The following is a 23947-nucleotide window of genomic DNA, read 5'->3' as shown; positions in this document are numbered from 1 at the left end:
CCGCCGGGGCCGGGCCGGGCGGGGAGGCCGCGCTGGGAGGGACCGGGACGCCGCCGCGAGCCGCCGCCGCCGCCGCTCACGGACGCGTCACGTGATGTTTGGGTCACGTGGCTCCATTCATGAAGCGCCCGGCGCAACCGCCCCGGGCCTTAAGGGGGACGCGCAGCGCTCGGGAGGCGGCGCCTTAAAGGGGCGGCGGCGGCGGCGGGACCGGGCCCCTCCCGCACGTACCGACCCCGCCACGGCGGGGGCTCCATGGTCCCAGCCGGTGCGGCTTGAAGCACGACTGAGGAGAAGGATCTGGGGGTCCTGGTGGAGAAGGATCTGGGGGTCCTGGTGGACAGTGAACTATCCACGAGCCAGCCATGTGTCCTTGAGGCCAAGAGGGCCAATGGGATCCTGGGCTGCGTAGGGAAGAGTGTGGCCAGGAGGTGGAGGGAGGTCATTCTCCCCCTCTGCTCTGCACTGGGGAGGCCACAACTGGAATCCTGCATCCAGGTCTGGGCTCCCCAGTTCAAGAGAGACAGGGAACTGCTGGAGAGAGTCCAGCATAGGGCAACAAAGATGATGGAGGGATTGGAGCATCTCCCTGAGAGAGCTGGGGCTCTGTAGCCTGGAGAAGAGAAGGCTGAGGGGAGACCTTATTAATGCTGACAAGTATCTAAAGGACAGTTTGAGGGGGATGGAGCCGGACTCTTTTCAGTGGTTCCCAGTGACAGGACGAGGGGCAACGGGCACAAGCTGGAACATGGGAAGTTCCACTCCAACCTGAGGAAGAACTTCTTTGGGGTGAGGCTGGCAGAGGCCTGGAAGAGGCTGCCCAGGGAGGGTGTGGAGTCCCCTTCTCTGGAGATCTTCAAGCCCCACCTGGATGCTCCTGAGTGATGTGCTCTGGGCAACCCTGCTTTGGCAGGGGAGTTGGACTGGATGATCTCTAGAAGGTCCCTTCCAACTCTGACAACTCTGTGATCCATGACTGGGCATCTGTGGGGGTCTGTAAGGGGTGGGGGTGTGTGAACAGCACTGCTGTCCCCTTTGCTGCACCCACAGTTCCCTAGAGCTGCTGAAACTGCACACAGGAGCAGCCAGGTCTCCACCAAAAGCTGATGCAGAGGCTTCACAGCAGCTCCCCCGGGAGAACCGGTGACGGTGCTGAAGCCCCGGCTGAGAAGCACCGAGACCTGGGATGGCTCTTCTGCTGTGAAATGCTGCTCCCCCAGGTCATGCCTGGCCTGCTGCAGGGGTCACCCTGTCCGTAACACAGCAATACTGGTGCCTGCTGCATTTACTGCTGTGCTACAAGCAGAGCAGGGATACTCTGAGAAGGATTCGTGCTCCAGGTCCTTCACGTCAGGCTCAGCCAGAAGGCTTTCCTCCCTCAGTTCTCTTTAAGTCTCCAAAACCTTGTTGGGCCCTAGAACAACTTTTGTGTCATTGCTTGGGAGCTGAGGAGAAATGGGCTGATGCACTTCCCAGTCCCACACCCAGACAAACCAGCCTCACAGCGGGGTTTGCAGCACGACTGGAGACAGAGAGAGAGAGAGAGAGACCTGCTCCAAACAGCCAGGATTAGCCACAGCTCTGTCAAAGCAGTTTATTATGTGGAGTAACCATCTGTCACATTTATAGGGTCATATCCTTGCTACCAGCTGAAAGCCTAACAACTAAAAATGCTCTAACGTTACTAGCACCTTTGGCAGCCTCTGCATCAATATCAAAATGCTTTTCCTGCAACACCTGCAGGTCCAAGATTCCTCAGGAGACAATAAGACCATCTTAAACGTCCTCCTTTTCACCAGCACTCCCCACTGTACCCCAAGGTAGATTACAGTACGACTGTTATCCACCCAAATCCATCCCACCCCCTCCAGCCCGTTGGTCCCACCGCAGCCCCATGGAAGCAATAGCAGCAGCTTGAAGGCTTTGTGCAGGTTTCTAGCTTGGGACAGGACTCGGGGAGAAAAGGAGAGAGGCAAGGAAGCCATGCAGGGACAATGGCTATGAAGAAATCACAGAAAGCAGTAGAGAGAATCTTCTTTGCTGCTGTTCTGGGGCTGGCTCCCCAGACTGTGCCTGAAGGAAAGGTTACCCATCCTTCTAGACGAGCTGTATTCCACCTTCTGTCTGATCAAAGCGTTGGTCCCTTCTGCCATTTGAGTCTACAACCCTCATTCCTCCCTTTCCTGAGTGCCCAGGGAGGAGGAACTGCATTCCCTCAACAAAGCACAGCTCCTGCTGGCACTGGTGTCCAGCAGGGCCACCCTCTGCTTGTGGCTACCACAGCCCTGGCCAGATTCCTTCCTTCACGACTACTGGAGTTTCAGGGGCAGAAGGGACCACTACTTTTAGACCTCATACTTTGCTGCTGTTTCTTTCTCAGACTCAGGAAATTCTCCAGACCAGAGCAGCAGTAGACCTCATACTTTGCTGCTGTTTCTTTCTTATAAATTTGAGTCAGACTCGGGAAATTCTCCAGACCAGAACAGCAAAGGTCTTTCCTCCTCTGCAGAAGCCTAGTCATCTGGATGTGTTTCACCAAACAGGTTCTTGTTGTTGGACAGGCATCGGGCATTCTCAAGTCCTCCCTGAACCTCTTTTGTGTCAAGCAGAGACTGACTTTCTTTCTGGGTCCCATGCAGGACAAGCCAGGTGAGATGGGACAAGATTGGAGCCACCAGCCAGACCAGATGACTCAGTGTTTCCCTTTTGTCTTGTATTCTACGGAACTAGGAAGGCAAGTGCATGAAGCAGCCTCCAACTTCTTTCTAGGTATTTTTCCCTTCTAGCCATTAGCAGTGCGACACCTTCAAAGGAACTCTCTAGAAAATACCAGAGAGCCACAACTGTGCCAACATAAGGTGACACTGAAGGCTGCTGTCCTGGATTTCACCAGCCCAAGGGCTCTGCTGGGAGAAACACCGTCTGGAAGGGACAATCAGTCCACCACCACACGGCTGATTGCACAAGGCATCAAGACTGCAGCCCAAAAAGGAGGCACAGCCTGGTGCAAGGAAAAGTCCCAGCACCTGGGTACAAATCCTGCTTGAGTCTAAGGGAATGGTGCAGAAGGAGACTTTCTCTGGAGGATGTTGTCCTTGACTTCATCTCTCCTCCCGGCCTGCCCCAGGAGCAGTGCAAAAGCGTAAGGAGAGCATGAAGGAGCACAGTGACTCTGGAATGTCCTCATGGGCATGTGGGAGCAGATTCTGCCTATCAAGAGCACAAAGAGGTGCTGGAGACAGGAAAAAGGGAGCACCTCCACCCGCCCGACCACCCAAGCCAGCCTGGCAGCAAAGGAGGGACAGGGAGAGCAGCTCATGGTTCCCCAAACCAGACAGAGCAGAGAGGGGTGGCCAGCAAAGAGAGAAATGGAGTGTGGTCCAGAAGGTCACACCATCTGTCTCTCAAAAGGCAGACGGGAGATGGGGCAAAAGCACTTTGGTCCCTTCTGAGAGGTGCTTTAGGGGTCAGCCTCCAACACATTGCATCAGTGTGGCAGCATCTGCTCTAGCGAATAAAGACAGCGACAGGACACAAGCTCTGACAGCAGATGCAAGAGTGGGCAAGAGGGGTCCAGGCCTGGTTCAAACCTTGGAGACCAAAAGGCGTTCTGAAACCTCCTAAAAAGTCCTATTAGAAACCCTTTCCGCATGAGACATCACAAACACTGCCTGAGCCCTAGAAGCATCCAAGGCTTCTGGACAAGCAGTGCCCTTGTTGAAGCTCTGATGATGGTATCACCCCTGCCCACCAGAGAACAGCAATGCCAGGGACGGTTTGTATCAACCCCACTACAGGTTAAAGACCCTCTTCTACAGTGTCACACTGCCCCACAGCCACTGCGAGCCCAGAGCCAGGGACAGGGGACACCAACATCCAGAGTGAGTGTTTTTCCTTAGATAAAAAAGAAAGGGCATGGAGAAGACTGATGGAGTGCGGAGTCTGGTCAGTTCTTCTTGCTGCTGTGGCTCTTATTGTTGAACAGACTGACTTTGCTGGCAGATGCCATGGACAGAGAAGGAGACTCCAGCTTCACCTTATCCAACAAAGTCTTCTTTATGGCTGCTGGGGAGATCTTCTCTTGGTCTGCCAGATGCTGCAGCTCCCTGAAATGGGATGGTGGGAGAGAAAGACATAGGAAAAGGAGGAGACATGGAGCACGTTTTGTGGGCTTTTTAGGACTTCCTAGGTGCCCACCTTGTCCGGATGCAGGAAGCCTCCACAGCATTGATGAGGAGCGAGCGGAAGCCACCGCTTTCCAGGAAGTGCAGGGCATGGATGGTGGCTCCCCCAGGCGAGCAGACGTTGTCCTTCAGCTGCCCAGGATGCTGCTCAGATTCTAACAGCATTTTGGCAGCACCCTGGAAGGAAGAAGAGAAAACAGCTGCCAGGGCTCTGACGGAGGAACCGGCTGTCAGATACTCCCGTTCGCCCCTGCAGAGAGCAGCACCCCACACTTACAGTGGGCAAACCCGGGCTCCTGCCCGAGAGCCATTAGCAGGCTGCCAAAACACTTTTTGGAGCTGAAAAAGCCTTGCAGGGGGGTCATGGCTCCCCAGGCCCCAGCTCCCAAACCCCCATCAGCGCCAGCAGATTGCTGCGGACGCCTCCTACGTCCCCTCATCGGGAACCTGCGTGCAGTCAAACCAAACATGGGGGTTTTTTTAAGTAGGTTCAGTAAGAGGACGGAGATAATTTCAAACTGTGACGTGCAAAATACCCTGCACAGAGCCCGCACAGGCTCACACATGTTGTGGGGGAGGAAATACTGACCAGCAAAGCCTGTGCTCCGAGTCGAACGGCCAGTCGGCGGGGAAGTCCCATTTTCACTCCCCCATCTGCCAGAGCATCCAGGGCAGTGAACGCCTGAGACCAGAGAGAAGAAGGAGGTGTTGGAATGTCTCTACTCCAAGACTGATGTTCTCAGGGAAGAGAGAATCCAGGGCTCCAGGATCACTCTGTGACTCCTGTCGCTCACAGACTTGACAAGAGCCTCCCCCTTTCTGCATGGGTGCCTTGCCAGGCTTCCCCCCACCCCCCAAACTGGTTCCTGCTCAGGAATGGGGCAATGGGAGAAATCCAGTGTCTGGATCATAACAACTACAGGCCCACGTTTTGCAACATGGACATGTGGACATGCTGGCTATGGACTTCAGACTCATCCGACTGGTAATGGGACTTTTGTTGTTGACCCACACTGGTTATAAACTGGATACCTGGATTATATGTCCCACCGCGAATGCAAGCGACCAGAAAAACAAGAAATGACACACTGAGGTTGCCAAGACTTTCACAACGTGTAAAGCCCACTGCCCTCCCCACGACTGTCGCCGGCTGGGGACACAGCACGTACATACGCGGGGCCACTGCCGCTGAGCCCCGTTACGGCATCGATCAGGTCCTCTTCCACCTCGGTGCAGAAGCCAACGCTGGCCATCAGTTGTTCCAAGAGCTTCCCATCCTCCACATCCGCGTGAGTCCCAGTGGCATAGACTGTAGCACCTTCCCGGACGATCACAGGGGTGTTGGTCATGCACCTGATCACTTTTGGTGTGGGGCAGAAGGTAGAAAGTTTCTTAGGGCAGAAGATTATTGGAGAGACAGAGAGAGAGAGAGAGACATGAGCTTTAGTGCGTATTTGTTGTACCAAACAGGCTGTCTAGGAAGGGGCTCTCCAGGAAGGGGCTCTCCAGGGGCAAGAACAACACAAGGAGAGGGAAAAGTGAGACTCCTGTATTCTAAACTCCCTGCTCTGAGCCAAAGCAGCCAGAATTTCAACATGAAGTCCTTGGTGGTACCAGCAAATAGGAAGCTGGACCGAGCTGCTGTTGGGAGCAACACCCTGAACACCTTGTTCCATACCGACTCAGGAATCTCCAAAACAGCTCGTGCAGACACTTTAGCACCAAAGTCTGCAGAAATTCAGGGGAGATGGCCCACCTCTGTTGAGAGAGAAAAGATCCAATGGTCCCTGGTGTAATGGAAGAGCTGGCATAGGGACTCCTACAGCTTGTTGTGGCGAGTGAGGACAGGCAGAGCCAGCCACCAGCGGGCTGTGGCATGAATTCCATTCCCGGGGAGCAGAGGTAACGCCTGTCCCTCCTTCCTGGGGGGCTGGAGGACGGGACGGGGTCTGGGACGCTCCTGCCCTGCGGCAGCCCCCTCCCAGGCACCGGGTGTCACCGCGGTGGGCTCCGGCCACCCCTCACCTTCTCGATGGAGTTGATGGTGACACCGGCCGCGCAGGAAACGACGATGTGGCGGGGTTCAATGTCGGGCCCCACCTCCTCCAGGATGAAGGGGATGATGGGGGGCTTCACGGCCAGGAAAAGGACGTCGCTGTTCTTCACCGTGTCCTTGTTGCTCACGGTGAAGTTCACGCCCATTTTCTGCAGCGGTTGGGGGACAAACGGGACCGCTGTGACCGGGACGGCCCGCGATGGGGAGGGGGGGGTGGGGGGTCGCCGCCGCCCCCCCGCCCTGACTCACCCGTAGCCCGCTGACGGTGGGCAGGTCGGTGTCCGGGGAGCTCGCCGTGATCTTATGCGCGGCCAGGACCCCTGCGAACGGCACCGCGCGTCACACCGGGCGGCTCGGCTCCCTCCGACCCCCCTCCCTATCCCCCCCCCGCGCCCCGGTACCCGGGCCCACCTGCCGCCGTGAAGCCCCTGGCCAGGGCGAAGGCGAGTTGCCCGGCCCCGATGAACCCTACGCTCATGGCGGTGCGAGGCGGGGGCGGTGCGGCCCCCCGCCACTCAGGGGCGAGGGGCGGGGCCACCGGCGCGGCCCTCGCCAGCTATTGGGGCAACCGGCGCGGAGTGTTGCATCATTCAGCGCTGAGGGGGCTCCCCGCCGCCCCGCGCCGCCAGGGGGCGCTGTCCGCCCGCCGCTCCGCCGGCCGGCGGAGCCCGCCATTCTGGAAGGTTCGGTGGGCGCCGCCGTGAGGGCCCGGCCCGGCCCGGCCCGGCCGCCGATCCCAGCCCCCGGGGCTCCGGTGGTGGCCTTCCGCCCCGGTGCTCCTGTTCGCGGAGCTCCTCGCCCCCGGGAGAGGCCCCCGAGCGGTTCTGCTCCTCCAGAGCATCACCCGGGCCCCGAGTCACCGACGGGCATCGCCGGTGGGTGCCCGGCCTGAACCACGTCCCTGCCCGGGCCGGTGCTGACCCCTGGGGGGGGCGGTGCTGCCTGGGATGGGCCGGTGTGGAACGGGTCCCGTGAAAACCGGGCATTGGGAACTGCTTGTGAGCATACGTGTGATCTTAACGCAGGATCCATGGGGTCGGAAAGGACCTCTGGAGATCATCTCCTCCAACCCCCTGCCAGAGCAGGGCCACCCAGAGCAGGTCCCACAGGGACGTGTCCAGGTGGGATCTGAATGTCTCCAGAGAAGGAGACTCCACCACCTCCCTGGGCAGCCTCTTCCAGGGCTCTGCCACCCTCACAGCAAAGAAGTTCCTCCTCATGTTGAGATGGAACTTCTTATGGTCAAGTTGGTGCCCATTTCCACTTGTCCTGTCCCTGGGCACCACTGGAAAAAGACTGGCCCCATCCTCCTGATACCCACCCTTTAAGTATTTACAGGTGTTGATCAGATCCCCCCTCAGCCTTCTCTTCTCCAAACTAAAAAAGACTCAAGTCCCTCAGCCTTTCCTCAGCAGAGAGATGCTCCAGGCCCCTCATCATCTTTGTAGCCCTCTGCTGTCCCCTCTCCAGCAGTTCCCTGTCCTTCTGGAACTGGGGAGCCCAGAACTGGTCCCAGTGCTCCAGATGGGGTCTTCCATGGCAGAGCAGAGGGGCAGGATGACCTCCCTCCACCTGCTGCTCACACTCTTCCTGATGCTCCCCAGGATGCCAGTGGCCTTCTTGGCCACACACACAACACACCGCTTTCTTTTTCTTCTTTTCTTTTCCCTCCTCTCTGGCTCTTTTCTTACTCCTTTATCGACATCAATAAATCTCACTGTGTCTTCTGCAGAGGAATGTTCCTAAATATTGTCTTTTTGGGACACGGAGTCCCAGTCTTCAGAGAAGACCCAGAGGAAAAAAAAAAACGAAAAAAGAACCAAACCAAACCCCAACATGTTAAAGATTCAGGTTATACATGTGTGTGTGTATGTACATACCTTTTGGGTTAGAATCCACCAGGAGCTGTCTAGATGGTTGCAAACACAAATCCATAATTCTAGACAAATGCCTGCACGTTCTGACATTGGTTTACCACAAAAGTTGAGGCTGGTTGGTGACAATATGGCAGAAGGCGAGTTACGTGATATATTAATTAAGGGAAAGACAAGATCTGGAAATAAAGGGGGTTTTAATTAACTGAATCATGACAGGGTTGGTTGTTAAAACCATATTAAGCAGATATCGGATGTTCTCTGTCCTAGATTGGGTAATCTCATAGTTTCCACTGGTTAGTGAGTGTTTTAACCACTGAAGCATGAGGTTTTGATTTTTTTTTTTTTTTTCCCCTCCTAAAAGAGTAGATTGTTGTCCACACAATCTTTTTTTTTTTTTTTTGCCAGTTTGACCATGCTAACATTTTTTGCTCAGTCTTTGGCTGGCAGATGAGAAAGCTAAATCTGAACACGCTGTTCTTGGCAATGGCTTGTCTTTCCACTCCTCCAGTCAGTGGGATCATGATTTCCATGTTAAATTCGATTCCCTCCTTATTCTGAAGGCGCCACATTTCACCCCCATTGTTTCCCAGTTACCTGTTTCTGTTGGGCCTTTGTTTACGTCCCCAGCACTGCATAAATTGCATCAACTTGTGTCATTAGCAGATTTTATCATATTCCTGCTAATTGCTCCTACTTGTGGCTGAAGAAGCATGAGGAGCTTCTGACAGAACCCCCTGCCCGAACGACGTGGCATTGTCCCCAGGAGCCGTCCCTGGTGTCCCCCAGCCCCTCGGAGCCCCCTCGGGAAGGGTCTCCTATAGAGCAACATTCCCGGGTTTGCCAGGTTGAATTTAATAGCAGAATCCATGCTGGTTCGCAGTCACCTATTTGATATTTAGTGCTCTGTAATAATAATAAGTAATTTTCAAGCGTGACACAGCTTAATTTGCCCAGGTCGACGGGTTTAAAAAGAATATATCATAAATGCTCAAGGTTACTTTTGCGTGCGGTGCCTCTTTGTACAACACCTCCTGCAATAGGAAAAGATTTATTTTCCCCGAGTTCCCATTTCTTATTTGTAGAACCCCTTAATTTGTTCAGGTGGCAAGAAATAGAGCTCTCTAATACCCCATTTTATATCTGTAGCAGACAGTCTTGGGTCTTGCCCTGGGATGAGCTGGGCGGCCTCTTGGACCGTTACCGTCCAGGCTTGCTGTCCTTAACGGGGACGTGCAGGAGAGAAGAACCCTTGGAAAGCTGTTCCCCCCTTGGGTTGCTGTTTTTTCTCCCTTTGGGAGGTTATTTCCCACCCTTGGGAGGTTGTTTTCCCCCCTCAGGAGGCTGGTGTCCACATTCCCTTTATACTGGATGCTGATTCTTGACCTGTTTCACAGGCTTACAATTCCCACTGCTAAAGGTTGGTTCTTAACTCAGTAGCAGAATTGTTCAACGCCATCTGTCCCAACAATTTTTCCTTTTGCTTTTCAAACCCCGTACAAAGCACCGATGAAAAATAGGTTGCCTTCCTGTTTCCTGAGCGACTCTACTACAAAGAATGTCAGTCAGGGGTCTCGGCCGTCTTGTCCATATACTTTTTTGGGGCTGCGTTCAGGCTTCATACATGAAAATAGACTGACCTGTGCTTCCCAGCAGAAAGCCGAAGGGCTGTGCCTGGTGAAACAGAAGCTGTGTGGAGAGCAAGATGAAAGTACACAAACCTCTGGAGATGGAGCATGTGGGTCTGCCGCTCGGCTTTATTTTAACTGGGTTAAAAAATAAACCTCGCTTCTGACAGGCAGCTACTTCAGATTTTAATCAAACCTCTCCCGCCCGCATGCTTTCTGCGCAAGTACTCGGAGTGCTTTGGTTTCTCCCTGGATCAGAAATGAAGAACATTTCTCCCTATTAAGCTTGAAATCTGAGCTATGCGATGTGGGACTTCAAAGGGGTGTTTTGTCAGGGATGGGCCAGAGAAATGCAGCTCGTGGGTGACGCAGAGAGCTCGGGAATCCTCACGCCCGCTCCGCTGCCAGGCAGCCCTCACACTTCGTCTCTATTCTACACCAGTTTTGTCACCATCCTACACAAGTTTTGTCCTATCTGTGTCCCACCCCCCACCCCCAGGTTTGGTCTTTTACGCAGAGCTGAGAGATCTATCAATCTCTGTGTCCCTCCCTCCCTCTCCCCCAGAATTTTTCTCTAAGCTCGCAGAAAAAAGAATTATTGACAGCAGCGTAAAGAGCCGGTGGCACGTGAACCGAGACAAGGCACGTGCCAAGGTGCCGTCTGGTCCCGCCGGAGCGAGGATGTCAAGTTACACACGGTTATTTTGTGGTCTGTCTCTGTTCTGCACCCTGTTTCTTGGCAGCAGAGCCCCCAATTTCGCAAATTTTCATTTCTGTAGTGACTCAGTGTTTGCTGAATAAGAATATCCCCTGCTTTCCCCCAAGGTGCATGCCCAAGGATATTCTTTTTCTGTGCTAAACAGTGAGGGAGAGGAGAGGGAGGGAAAGGAGTGGTAATCTTCAAAATACTATTACAGCTATGCTGTTCTTCTCAGAAACATCCTGCCTGGAATTTCCCACACTTGCAAGCATTTCACATCTCACCACACAGCCCAAACTAACCCAAACTCCGAGGGATTGTTTTTCATCCCCAGAACTGCTGTTCCTTGATGCAGCTTTTAACTTTCCCACTTCCTGGGTAGTCACTTGATTACGGTTAAGTGTTTGGTAAGAGTTTCAAAACCCTCGGTGTCTTTCCTAATATTTGGCTCGGCGATGCCCATCGCCTGCAGCCCCGCTGTTGCGGCGACCGTTCCTGTGGCCCGGGGGACGAAAGGCCATTTTGCACACTCTGAGCTGCAGATTCTCTGCTCTGGCACTGGGAGGCTGAGGCAGATGTTGGATGATGGGAGGATGTGGGCTTTTTTTCCAGCATCAGCTCCAGCCACGGGTCATTAATTTGCTGGTCCAGTCAGTCTTGGCCTCGAAGTTTGGTTGGTGGCTCTTGCGTGCGTTCCCTTCCCCGTGTCCCCGATGACGGTCCCTCGGGGCGCCGGGGCGGCCGAGCCGCAGCTCAGATGTGTGAGATGAAGCGGATGCGCTGGGAGTAGGCCAGGTCTACCACGTAGAGCAGCAGGTTGACGTAGGTGAAGATGGCAACCACCAGCTGGCTGTCCCAGGGACACTTGCCCTTGGCACAGAGGCCAGGGCGCCGGGGGGAGCCGTACTTGCTGTCGAAGCAGAACACGGGCCAGATGACGGCGGCGCTGACGTAGAGCAGCACGGCCCCGAAGGTGTAGATGACCACAGAGCGCTCGAAGGGGAACCACGGCAAGGCCGTCTTACCTGTGACGCTGAAGGCCACCACCACCACCGTCACCACGAAGCAGAAGCTGTAGACGGCCACGCACCACTGCGTGGCCACGTATTTGCCGTACTGGCTGTCGTTCACCAGTGCCCCAAAGATGATGCAGGCCACGAAGGCCTGCACGATTTTCAGGAGCCCCGAGATGGTGGCCATGTAGCTGGTGACTTGTCCCGGTTTTGCCCGGGTTAAGAAGACCTCGGTGGCGTAGGCGAAGAAGAGGAGGCCGGCAAAGACGCTGGCGGCGATGCGGAAGTCTCTCACCTCGCAGCCGATGGGGTAGCACTCCAGCTGGACGAAGTAGAGTGGGTAGATCACCGCCGCCGTGACGGACATGAGGGTGGCGAGCATGGCGAAAGCGGCCGTGAAGTTCCCCCAGGAGATGCTCAGGCAGCTGTGCAGGTGCGTGAATTCGCAGGTGACGACGAAGACGGTGACAGCGAAGCAGAAGGTCCAGACAAACATGCAGAAGGTGCCGTAGGCGGCGCTGAATCCCCCCTGGTGGGCCACCAGGCTGAAGGTAGCGCATCCAAACGTCATCTGCAGCAGACGAGCTATTCCCACGGGGGATGTCACCGCAGCCGTGTTCAGATACGGCCCTCCCGTGCTCTCCATCATCTTTCCAGCCCAGCAGACAGTTTGCAGTTAAAGCCTCCCCCCCCACCACCTCCCAAGATGTCCTTTCGGGGTTTTGCTGCTTTGCCCTGAGTCACACCAGGTGCTGGAGAAGCAGAGCAGCAGCTCGAATCCCCGCCTCGTCTCTCCCGGTGCCGGAGGTGCTGCCTGTGACGCTGAGTCTGCGTTTCTGGCCGCCTCTCAGCACAGACTTGCTGGCTGAGGGATGTTACGGCTGGCTCTGCCCACTGGCTGCCACCTCAGGGTGCTGCCATCGGCTCCCTCCGCTCTCCAGGGTCCAAGACCGGCTCCAAGGTCTGTCCTCTCATCGTCTCCTTTCCTGCATGATGGCCGAAAGGATTGCCGTCTCCCTGCCGGCTGACATTGATTCCATTTTAGCTCTGCAGCTGTAGCTCTCCGTGCACTGGTCGCAGGAGCCCAGGAGTATAAATAGGGGCTATATTAATAGTTCTGGAATGAGTCCTGCCCCCCTCAACTGCCGTGAGCGGGTGTTATTTAACACTGAAGCTACGAGCCCCATCAGAGGCTCCTGATGATCCTGCTGCTGCTCCTCCGGCAGCGCAGGGGTCCCTGGACACTGCTCTTCTCCCGGAGCTGCCCCTCGGTGGGGGGAATCAGGCTGGGGACCAGCCATGCCATGGGGACAGGAGCTCGGTCCTGCAGACCCCAGTCCCCCTGAGTGTGAAGCCCGAAGGCATCACGAGCCCTGTAAAAAGATTCAGGCCAGAGGCTACAATAAAAGCTGACTCACTTTGCTGCATTTCATCTGGAGCAGTGATATATTTACCTGCTGTGAAAGGCCCTGCTGTGCTCTGAGCGTCAGGGACAGCGTGTGGCTGGGAAGATTTTGAGCACCGGTCCTCCCTGTCTCCTTAAATTCTTCCATATCTCGGTTTGACTTATACAGGAACCAGTTATTCTTGTATCTCAGAAAGCCAAACCAAAATACAATTGTAAAACAAATGGCTTTGATATTCTTAGCTCTGATTTGGAGCACAGATTTCAATATATAGTGTCAAACCCTCCTTCCTGTTGGCTCAAAGCTTTCCCAGGTAGCCATTTTTGGTATACGTTTCCCCAGACTTGGCCTCTCCCCAAAAGTCTCTTAATTCTTACTCTAAAAGCCCCGAAGAAAATTTCTGATGTAGTTTCAGAATGGGTAAAAATTTAAAACACAACATAGTAGAAAAATTCCTCCATTACCTCACGGCAGCACTGCTGACTCCTCAGTGTCAGACCAGTTCTCCCCGTGCTGGTCCCAGTACGGACACAGGGTGGTCCAGGAGCTGTGGGGGGCTTCAGGGAGCAGCCTGACCTGGGGGGGCAAGCCCAGCCCGGAGCCCTAAAACCCTGCTGAGTGGTCCAAGGTGGGTGTCAGCTGTGCTGATAAAGTCTGTAATGTCCTAACGACCCTCATGTTTGCTAACAATAATAATTGCTTAATACAATTGCTTTTTAGTTGTATGCTAATGTCATGATGAGACACCTACCAATGAATCACCACATGCAGTGCAGATACTGTAATGAAGAGCTGACAAAAAAGTATCTGCTCCGCTCCTGTTTGTGACCTTGGCCCATGGTTCTGGGGCAGCTGGGGTTTGTCCAGTGAAGGATGGTGCTGCCCCTTCTCCTGTCACTGTCACAGAATCACAGAATCATACGGGGTTGGAAGGGATCTCTGGAGATCATCTCCTCCAACCCCCTGCCAGATCAGGGCCACCCAGAGCAGGTTGCACAGGAACATGTCCAGGAGGGATTTGAATGTCTCCAGAGATGGAGACTCCACCACCTCTCTGGGCAGCCTGCTCCAGGGCTCTGCCACCCTCAAAGTAAAGAAGTTCCTCCTCATGTTTAGGTGGAACTTCTTATGGTCAAGTTTGTGCCTGTTACCTGTGGGGCACCACTGAGAAAAGACTGGCCCCATCCTCTTAACACCCACCCTTTAAGTATTTATAAGCGTTGATCAGATCCCCCCTCAGTCTTCTCCAGAATAAAAAGACTCAAGTCCCTCAGCCTTTCCTCCTAAGAGAGATGTTCTAGACCCCTCATCATCTTTGTAGCCCTAAAATCATAACCCTCCCTTGTGCTGTGGATGGGGATTTGGGGACCTCAGGCAGCTGAAAGCCCCCATCCCCGTGAAGAACACCCATTCCCAGTGATCTGCTGCCAGCAAGGTCTGCTGGGACCAGCGCTGGTGGGACCCAGCTGGGACCTCACTGCGGCAGCATGTTCTGCTGGGACGTGTGGCTTCACGGAGCCCCTGCTTGGACACGGGGGGCTTCGGAGGCGATGGAGCGGGTCTGGTTCCCACCCTCCTCCCTCACTCTCACACGTCTTGCTAACACGGCTGCTCTGTGAGCCAGATCAGGGCACGGATCTCAGATTTAAAAAAAGGGCAGCAGCAAACTTGCACCTGACAGGGATTATTTTTAAGCTGGAGGCGTCACTGGTGCAGAGCAGACGTGCACGGGTGGCAGCGACAAACGGGGCCAGGACAGGAACTATTGAAGTTGGTGTCGCTGCTGAAAGTCCCTTGTGATCCAGCTGTGGCTCAGGACAAGAGACAGACGGAGGTGGACACGGGCTGCAGTGCTCCTGCAGCTCCCCGTCAGGGTTTTGGAGGGTCCGTGGAATGATTCGCATGAGAACACTACAGCTTGGTGCCTACCTTCAGCTGTGTCACCATCTTGTAACCTCAGCGTCCCTTTCACGAAAATCCCTCCCATTTTCCTGAAAAAGACCTCTGGTGCTAAAGGTAGAAAACCTGCATTCTTTTGGGGTGGAAGGTGCACAATTAACATCACAACAACCAGGAAATGCAGGGAGAGCCAAGCAGCTCCAGGTGAAGGTGCTCTCACCCTCTGGCCTGGCCCCTCCTGACTCTCTCTGATGTTAATCCTTCACCTCTAGCCAAAGACAATTTTTCCCTCTCAGAGAGAAAGTATCTCACCTGGTTACGAGATCTGAGTGTACAACACATTGTACTGTTTTTTTCCAGTCTTGCCCTTTTTGCCACTGGCTTCCACACAGCAGATGCCACTGGGGATGAACTTAGAAGTGCCAGTTTTACAAAGGCTTGGGAAAATGATATTTATTGCACAAGTACAAGAAGAAGTATAGAGCTGGATGTGACTTCCTGGGTTACAGATTCCAGTTTCCAGTTACGACTTGCAATCATATGGTATAATTTTTCTAATAAAATTAGCCAAGTTCCCCTTTAAAAATATTTCTGAGACATTTTAAAAGACTGTTGCAGTGGTGCACTAAGTGAAAAGAGTGATCCCCAACTCCCAGGGCTTTTTTTTTTCCTGTGCTTGCAAGGAAATTATCTCCTCCAAACAGTCTCTGACTTTTAGAAACCAACCTTTGAATTAATGTTTGAGATTTAGAATTAAATTTACCTGCATACATGTAACCAGCTCTGCAAAAAGCATTCCAAACTTCAAGGGTGGCATTTACACTTTACTGTTTCCCAGTAGAAATACGTCGCTGGACACAGCCCAGGGCACTGGCCGTGTCTCCGGGTCCGTCACCTCCTGTACCATCACCCTGCCAGGAACTGATGCCCAGCAGCTCCCTGGGTGCTCCCAGCTGGTGAACTGGTGCCCAGCAGGAATTCCAGCCGCTGCTCGAGTACCAGCACTTTGACTCCACCTGACTCCAGCTCTCAAAGGGATCCCATCCTCCTGGATGCTTTTCCAAGTGCTGTCTGTGCTGCAGAAGCCTCTTAACTTGGTGGCGTGAAAAATGTTATCAGAACAATTTTACTTTTATACCCAAGTCATTAAAACATAAAGGATATCAGGAACCCCTAGGTTGTCCTTATGGAAACTCCACTGGTAGTTTTCCTACATTCCAGCTCTGCTGGGAGCACGATTTGGTTTCTCTTTAGCTACTTTTTTATCTTAAACATTTACTAAACCCACCTGGTACAGCCGGATCTCCTATCTGGCACCACCCGGCTGCTGAAGCCCAGGAAAAGTAACCGAATGGCCGCAGTTTTGTTCCATTTTTGGTTTTACTCACCTAAGACAATGGATGCTACAAACACCGTTACCCTTTTAACCTGGCAAGACCTATCCTGAAAGTGCATGGAATTCTTCTAAAATTATCCCCTAATTTTCTGCAGCCTAACACATTGTAAAAACCCGCACGGGTTTCCCTGCGGCAGCTGCACACGGGGCAGCATGAAGCCCTTTCCCCACTGAGGACAGTTCTTCTGCTCCCTCCAGCTTGGACCAGGTGTTCCCAATCCCTCCCACCTTCTCCTCCCATCACCACCAACGGGGACTCTCTGCTCGGAGGTGGGTGCGTTCGCACACGACTGGAGGGATAAAAATATGTTGGTGCTCGTCTTGTGTTCTCTGCCTTTTTTCTTCCAAGTGCTCCCCAGTCTAAGATGAGCAAGACGGTCTCATCAAACACTTCTCTCACTAGAAGAGAGGCCTTCGCTGCAAAAAACAGATCTCCCCGCATCTTAAAATGCCCTGCACACCTGGGAAATCACAGTTTTCAAGCTGAAAACGCCGTGCGAGGACGCAAACATCAACGCTGGGTGAAAATCTCTGTACTTAGACCTCGTTTTACAACCTCTCGTCAGAGCAACAAGGACAAAGCGAACTGCAAGGGGAACACAAAAGTCTAATTATTACAAAACGTCAATACCACCCTCAGCCCCCTCCCAGGCACAAGTGATCACAAGGATAACCCATCCAAATGAGCAGCATATACAACTTTACAAAGACATATGTATGGTTCTCTGGTCAGCCCTTATAAATAGCGTTTTACATATTAAAATAAATATGTCCACGTTGCCAAAGTAGCAAGAGGTTTCTTCGTTATTTAAAAAAAATATGTTACAAAACAATATCATTTATATTTCTTGCTTAGTTTTAAAAAAAAAAAGTAATAAAAAAGTCATTTTATAAAATAATAGGAAAGTAAATTGAGTACAAGAGTGTCCATCCCTAGCACGTGTCCTGGGTTTGTACGTTTTGACTCATCGTGAGATGCTGACCTCCAGGAAGTCGTGTAACCGTTCCTTCACTTCTAGTTGGACAAAAAAAATCCAGTGCTTGCTTTTTTTTTTTTTCCACCACTTGTATCAAGTCCATGATGTAAAACTCGTGGCAAGGGAAGAAGTCCTAGATCTGGGGAAGGTTCTCATTGCTGCTATTTATGGCTTTGCTACTCCCTGTATCAGATCGCCTTGTGTAACGCAGGATGTGAACGGCCAAAACTGAGCCCTGGTGTCTGGAGGCAACGAGTTCCAGTCAAATAGTGTAAGCAAGAAATCATCGCCTTTGCTTTTTTTCTTTTTTTTTTTTCTTTTTTTTTTTCCTTGACACATCCTAAGTGTGCGAGAGTGTGGGAGCACGTGGGTTGTACAGGTGTGAGCATGCGTGGGTGTGAGCGTGCGTCTGCCTGCATGAGCGTAAGGAAGAAGATTAGGAAGTGTGGGAGAAGGGCTTGGAGTCTCCCCCCAATCTCATCGCTCTGCCCCTCTGCAGCCCCCTTCCTAGTTACCGCTGCTGAGCATCCCCAGGAGTTTGCTGGGCTCCAGGCCCTGCTGCTGTGCCATCTTCTGAACGTCGAAGCCCATGTGCATGAGGAACTGGATGACGTTCATCTCCTGCCCCGTGAACTGGTCCCTGATGGTGGGGCAGGAGGGGTTGCAGTGGGGCCATGGGCAGCTGTCGATCAGGTGGATGGGGCAGCCTTTCAGAGGGTTTTTTTTTTTTTCTTTTTTTTTTTCCTTGACACATCCTAAGTGTGCGAGAGTGTGGGAGCACGTGGGTTGTACAGGTGTGAGCATGCGTGGGTGTGAGCGTGCGTCTGCCTGCATGAGCGTAAGGAAGAAGATTAGGAAGTGTGGGAGAAGGGCTTGGAGTCTCCCCCCAATCTCATCGCTCTGCCCCTCTGCAGCCCCCTTCCTAGTTACCGCTGCTGAGCATCCCCAGGAGTTTGCTGGGCTCCAGGCCCTGCTGCTGTGCCATCTTCTGAACGTCGAAGCCCATGTGCATGAGGAACTGGATGACGTTCATCTCCTGCCCCGTGAACTGGTCCCTGATGGTGGGGCAGGAGGGGTTGCAGTGGGGCCACGGGCAGCTGTCGATCAGGTGGATGGGGCAGCCTTTCAGAGGGGCTTTCCCATTTTTGTTGCTCTCGTGGAGGCTCCGATCCCAACAGTGCAAGGCCCGGGGTAACGACGTCCCCTTCACCTGGATGTCCGTCCAGTGGCTGCAAAGACAAACCCCACAGACGGTGTCAGGGGCTGGGCTGACCAACGGGCTCCTTCCCCTCCCACTCTCCCCATTGACCTTGCACAGAATCTGCAAAATCACTCACTTGCGTGTAATGATCTCATGAGACAAACAGGCAGGAGCAAAGCTAGCGCTAAAGGGAAAAAGGAAACAAGGATTAGGTCTTGGAAGGACAAAGTACCTCCTGCTAAATAGAACCTTCCGGACTAGGTAGAGGGTGGAATTTTTACTGCCCCTGGCAAGGTTTTTAGAAACAGCAATGGCTATCGTGATATAAAACTGGACTGGAAAATATCCAGAAGAAAAGGAGCTTTCCTAACAGAACAAGAGACAAGAGACTCCTGAACGCACGAACCAAGTAAGGCACATTAACGGCTCCTCCTCTGCCCTCTTGTCCACTCTTTGGATATTTTACAATCAGCACTTTTTAAAACATCCCTGTGAGGCTGAAGGCTGTGCAACAGCAAGGAGGCTCAGACCTCGCCTTGGAGGTAGGAAAGAAAAATCCACCTTCCTATCAATAACAAAGGGCAGCTGATAATTGGAAAGCTGAAAATTACTTTGCACTTACCCAGAAATGAAAAAGGCAAGATTCTTGATGAAGACTAACTAATAGCTACCAAATTTACAACATCCATTTCTGCAGAGATCTGAGAAATGCTGCTAGGATACCGGATGGGAATGTGTCTCATAAATAAACGTGCCGGGTTTTCCTCAATGAAATACTTACGTCACATCTTTCAAGGTGTTTCTCAGCTCCCTACCCAGATTTTGGATGTAGAGCCACTGCCCCTCCTGAACAGGCTGGCCAGTGAGGTGCACGTTGTCTACAGTAAGCTGGGCCTCATCAAAGAGCCACTGGACAACAAAGACAGGACCTAGGGAGACAAAGAAAATTGGAAAAGGGAATTGCTCTAAGTTAGCTACGGATAGAGAGGAAACCCTAGAATACGTTTCATGTCTCTCCTTTGATCCTTACATCGAAGAGTGGGGTAAATCTTGTATCCAAAAAAGCAGTTCCACTCCTCTCCCTCTTTAAACTGCAGCTTACAGCGTTCGGGTACGATACCGTTCCAGTACCTACAGGACACAGCAGTAACAGAACCAAGGTCACAGCACAGTCTGAACAGCAGCCTTTTCATATCCCGGGCTGTTTCTGTTCTGGTTACAGTTTCAACTTAACTGAGCAGAGTTCTTTCTTGGATACTTTGTCCCATAAACACATTTTAGAGCATCTACAACTGAAGGCTTTCTTTTGCATGTCTAGATTTTAAATTATTGCCTTTTCCAATAAACCCATTGAAAAAAACCACTGATGCAGATGTTAAATATTCTTTAAGTATCAAAATGAAGAAGATAGAGAGGGAGGACATCTTTTCCACACTCTAACCTCTTATAAAACTGCACTTTAGAGCATCTGACCGTACCTTATTCCTCTTCTGATGGCTTCTGTTGGAGCGCACGTTATGGTGTCAATACAGTCGGTTCTGCGATACTGTTTATTATCCAGGAACCATCCGGAGTCTGCCAAACCTCGAACCTGAATCCCTTGGTAACCCATCTCCTCCAGCTGCTCTGCCACTCGGTCCACGTTGAGGAGCACTCCCGTCCCTCCAGCACTGCAACGGCAACGTGCACGCTGCAGCCACAGCACACACCAGCCTCGCACGCGTATCCTCACACGTGTGTCCTCCCACAGCAGTGACAACCTCCCCTACCCACAGCACTACCCACTTCTGGGTGGCAGCCACCGAGTTATTTCTTTGCTTTGCAGAACAGTCAGAAATAAAGCCAGTGCTGAGTAACAGCCCGATACCTCAGAAACCAATATATATGGGAAATACTTATGCTTTACATCATTTGCAAGGGGTTTGGCTGCTCAAAACACAAAAGAACCTGAAGTGAGACAAATTCACCCTCTGGAATTTCTATAACACACTCCTGTGCAACACACGCTGAGGGTACCACAGCTTCCTGCAACACACCATGATCTGGGGCACCTGCATCAAGCAAGTGTGATTTTTCCATTCGGATGTCCCCAATCTGCTCACAAGAGGAATGTGTCTCAGGGTGTGGGCCAACAGGAGCCAGCATTCTTGATGCAGGGAAGAATGAACACATTCCCTCCCTCTTGAAAAGCTTTTACCCCCTAGAAGAAGTTTTTCAGGGTCTGCTGAGGCTTCCTCCCTAGCAGCTTCCTACTGTGGAGATCTCCTGTCCTCACCATAGGAGATCTCATCAATACCTACCTGCTCCCTGCAAGCAGCAGCACCTTTGCAGTGCTAAGACCTTTTCCCACCAGCTCCTTTATAACCTCCTGGATGATCAGGGCTCCCATGAAGGCATATTCATCTGGAAGAGAAAGCTCAGTGTCAACAAAACTCTTTCCTGCCCAGGCTAAGACTTCTGTTTCCTCTCCACAAATGCTTAAGAACTTTATGAAGGGATCATGAACCGAAAACCAGCCCGTTTCTCCACCTGTATCAAGCACATCCAACAAGAGACACTCCCACCCATACAAAACACATTTCCCTGAGAAAGACTAAGCAGAAAGCGCTGAGAATACACAGAAACACAAGGACAGGACCTTCCTACAGCAGGGCTCAGGAACTGGTAATCTCGGACAAGGAAAGCAAGAGCAGAGGAAGGCGCTGGGACCGTTCCTTGATACGTGAGGAACACGCACACCTTCCTACCACCCAGGATCTCAGTTCCAACTCACTGTACCCCCTTTTCCCCCAGGGTCATAAAGCCCATTCAGAAGAGCAAGGTCTCACAAAACGTTACACCCACACAGACCTCCTTGGCACCACCAGAAGGCACCAGGTGGTGCTGAGGTGTAGCTGCTTCATGGGAACAAGCCTGAGAAGGTTCGATGAAGTGGAAAGGTCCCTTTGCTGTGACAAAAGTGTACCCGTGGCACCCACGGGTGGTCAGTTGCTCAATGCAAGAATTAGTGAAAGAGCCACCGAGGGACTCAGTATCTGGTTTAAGGCCAGAACTCACAGACCAACTCAAAGAAAAGCGTTAACCTTCTGCCTTTTCAGTGTCACACCATGGAGCATCTTGGGCTCACAGCAGCATACATCAACACCAATTCCATTCTGGTCAAAGACAACCTTTCACGAGCAAAGGAGAGGAGAACTAAGCCCCTGGTGTTTCTGTAGACACTACTGCACCCAGACACCAAAACCGCTTAAACTGGGAAACCCCAGAGAAGCACAAAATAGAGCAATTCATTGGCATAAAATCCAGCTTAGTTGGGAAGAACACTCCTCTAAGCAGACTCCCAGAGCTCCATCATCATCAAAATGACAGCCGATGGCAATGCATGTACCAAGGTGAACTATTCTTCATTCCCCAAAGAAGCCTGCAGACAGCTCCAGCCTGACACGCCATGGCTCCTGTCAAAGGCCAAAGTCACACGTAACAAACCAGGGCTCCTCAGCTACACCGTTTAATTTGCCCTTGTGCTGGAACCTGGAGATTCATCTAAAAGGAATTTGGTTCCTCTAATCCTCGCATACTGCCCCAGTGTAACAGCTCTGCGCGCGGTGGCTCTGAACTATGTCAGAACAGCCCGAGCTAAAGAGATCAGGATGTTTTATCTGGAAGTAGCTTGATATTCTTTCCTGCCCTTCAGCAAGAAAAAGCCTGTTCTTCATTCACGTAATTTCACAGAAGTCTGGCCACATCCTTTAATGTGTGATGTCTGGGGCAGCAACAGCCCATCAGCAACACTCACTTTTCTCAGACTTGGAAGAGGCACCGCTCCAAACATCACTTGAGCAATAAGGGATGAATCTGTAAGAGAGAGCTGTGTGAGCACTGATGTTCCTTTGACACGCAAGGAGGGGTGAGGATGGGGGCAAGGAACCGAAGAAATTAAACCCTGGGGAGGGGAAAAGGGAAGAGTTTCTCGTCCAGTTAAACAACTTACCTTCTTGCACACCAAGTGACAATTACAACTGCCTGGACTTTTCTGGTAGTTTTACTGGGTCAAATCAATAAATAACGTGTCTTTTATCAATCTAATTGAAGCACTGAGCTCAGAACAACGGGCCAAGATTTTGCTCTCAGCTGCCCCTCTGCTGTGGGGGATGGCCTGCCACAGCCAGCTCTCCGTGCTTCAGTTTTTCACATGAAAAACAAGAAAACTTTCTCAATGCAGCATAAAGGCTGACTGCAATCACTGGAGGGTTTTGCAGGGATGAAATTATCTTCCCATTTTTGTCTCCAGCTTGCAGAACGCACATTAACATCCCTCTCTCCTGCTTTTCCCTCCTATATAGATGTGTACATGAACTGGTGTCTTTCTCATTTCTCTTCTTTGAGCTACAGGCTCTGCTCCACGTTCTCCCTCCAATTGGCAAACGTGTCACCTACCATCAGCCCACCACACACAACAGGATTTGCCACTTCAGCTCTTTGAGAAGGCTCCCTGAGCTTCCCCCAGTTTGTCTCCATTAGACCACCCCACAACTCCAAGGAGACCGGGCTAAAGTTTCTCCAGATCAGTGCTGTTTTGTTAGAGCTGAACTAGAACAAATGAGGGAACGTTCGATTCCCTCTCGCGAGTGCTAGCCTTAATCTTTGTAGCAGGAGAAGCTGTTGAAGTACAACCCTGTTTCCCCTCCTCGTTCCCTCCTTACACCATGTTTGCGTTCCACCAGTGGGGGTTTTCTTCTGGCTGTGACGACAGGATCCCGGTTCCTGTGGAAGGGCACAAAGAAACAAGGAATGTACAGATGAGTCTGAGACCTCAGAGAAACCGTACGAGCCTCACGCGGGACCTCCAACCACAAAGAACACAAACATCCACGATAACAAACATCAGTGAGGGAAGCGGAAGGAACATTTCAGAATTTGGTTCACGCTTCGAGATGAAGCCCATCGAGGAGCCTCTTGTACAGAGAAGAAGTTGTGGCACATGCTTAAAAATGAAGCGCTTATCCAACAAACAAATCCTGGCTGGTGAATCCTGACACATGCAGTTGTAAGATCTGTGGGAATGATGGAGGTTTGGGTATTCAGAAACTGGAGCATCAGCAGCGAGAATGGAGAGAGGAGCATCCCAAACCCGGGATCTGGGGCTAATTCCACCGTACACACGACGCCGAAAGATGCAGGTGCCAAACGTGGGGTTTCACACACGTGAAAGTGGCCAGTGTGATGTGATTGCAAGCGGGGAAGAGGTGGAAGGAGCCAGCCCCGGGTCAAAGCCAGATCCAGTTCCTCCCTACACACGTGGGGCCTGTCCCACCCCAGGGAAACACACACCCAGCACCATGAGCGAGAAAGAGCTTCCGTTGGGGACAGGGACAGGGATGGGGACAGGGACAGGGATGGGGACAGCTCTGTGGACAGGACTCAGAGAAACGCAGAGCCCCTTAAAAACCCAAAAAACTAAATCATGGCTCTGCAGATCTGTCAGGTTTGTGAGTGCACACACGGCTTTAAAGTACAGAGAAGAGGTTGCCCGGTGTTCAGCGCTGTCTGACAGTGACAACCGCACATCGGGGTGTATGTGACATCCCCAACGAGCGCGGAAAAAGCACTGGG

At 52.3% G+C, this 23947-nt stretch overlaps 3 protein-coding genes across 3 annotated transcripts; all 3 read right to left on the bottom strand.

Moving 5' to 3' along the window:
• Positions 1-1569: 1569 nt before the first annotated feature.
• On the bottom strand, positions 1570-6746 carry PYCR1 (pyrroline-5-carboxylate reductase 1). Its single transcript, XM_014953812.1, has 8 exons — positions 6652-6746; positions 6490-6560; positions 6210-6389; positions 5354-5575; positions 4774-4866; positions 4198-4361; positions 2417-4106; positions 1570-2351 (listed from the first exon to the last, which is right to left on the bottom strand). Exons 1-7 carry the CDS (start codon positions 6716-6718, stop codon positions 3947-3949), a joined length of 957 nt encoding a protein of 318 aa, XP_014809298.1. The 5' UTR covers positions 6719-6746; the 3' UTR covers positions 1570-2351; positions 2417-3946.
• Positions 6747-10264: 3518 nt separating this feature from the next.
• Positions 10265-12634, bottom strand: MYADML2 (myeloid-associated differentiation marker-like 2). The gene has a single exon (XM_014949621.1). It carries the CDS (start codon positions 12102-12104, stop codon positions 11196-11198), a length of 909 nt encoding a protein of 302 aa, XP_014805107.1. The 5' UTR covers positions 12105-12634; the 3' UTR covers positions 10265-11195.
• A 5217-nt stretch (positions 12635-17851) lies between these two features.
• NOTUM (notum pectinacetylesterase homolog (Drosophila)) lies at positions 17852-23279 on the bottom strand. The gene is made up of 9 exons (XM_014949805.1): positions 23261-23279; positions 23038-23146; positions 22131-22189; positions 20635-20737; positions 19813-20004; positions 19365-19465; positions 19116-19263; positions 18471-18518; positions 17852-18362 (listed from the first exon to the last, which is right to left on the bottom strand). Exons 1-9 carry the CDS (start codon positions 23277-23279, stop codon positions 18056-18058), a joined length of 1086 nt encoding a protein of 361 aa, XP_014805291.1. The 3' UTR covers positions 17852-18055.
• Positions 23280-23947: the final 668 nt, after the last annotated feature.

This window comes from Calidris pugnax, unplaced genomic scaffold (assembly GCF_001431845.1).
Source record: "Calidris pugnax isolate Ruff unplaced genomic scaffold, ASM143184v1 scaffold9, whole genome shotgun sequence".
Taxonomy (NCBI): domain Eukaryota; kingdom Metazoa; phylum Chordata; class Aves; order Charadriiformes; family Scolopacidae; genus Calidris; species Calidris pugnax.
This window is presented reverse-complemented; position numbering and strand designations above follow the sequence as displayed.

Excerpts from the sequence above, each read along its gene's own strand:
- NOTUM (XM_014949805.1), bottom strand. Across the intron at positions 20,005-20,634 it reads CTGCTGCTTGCAGGGAGCAG|TGCTGGAGGGACGGGAGTGC; the intron begins GTAGGTATTGAT and ends TTGCCGTTGCAG. Across the intron at positions 19,466-19,812 it reads GCCATCAGAAGAGGAATAAG|GTACTGGAACGGTATCGTAC; the intron begins GTACGGTCAGAT and ends TGTGTCCTGTAG.
- PYCR1 (XM_014953812.1), bottom strand. The coding sequence starts at position 6,718 with ATGAGCGTAGGGTTCATCGGGGCCGGGCAACTCGCCTTCGCCCTGGCC. Across the intron at positions 6,561-6,651 it reads CAGGGGCTTCACGGCGGCAG|GGGTCCTGGCCGCGCATAAG; the intron begins GTGGGCCCGGGT and ends TGCCGTTCGCAG. Across the intron at positions 4,107-4,197 it reads GCTTCCTGCATCCGGACAAG|GGAGCTGCAGCATCTGGCAG; the intron begins GTGGGCACCTAG and ends ATCCCATTTCAG.
- MYADML2 (XM_014949621.1), bottom strand. The coding sequence starts at position 12,104 with ATGATGGAGAGCACGGGAGGGCCGTATCTGAACACGGCTGCGGTGACA.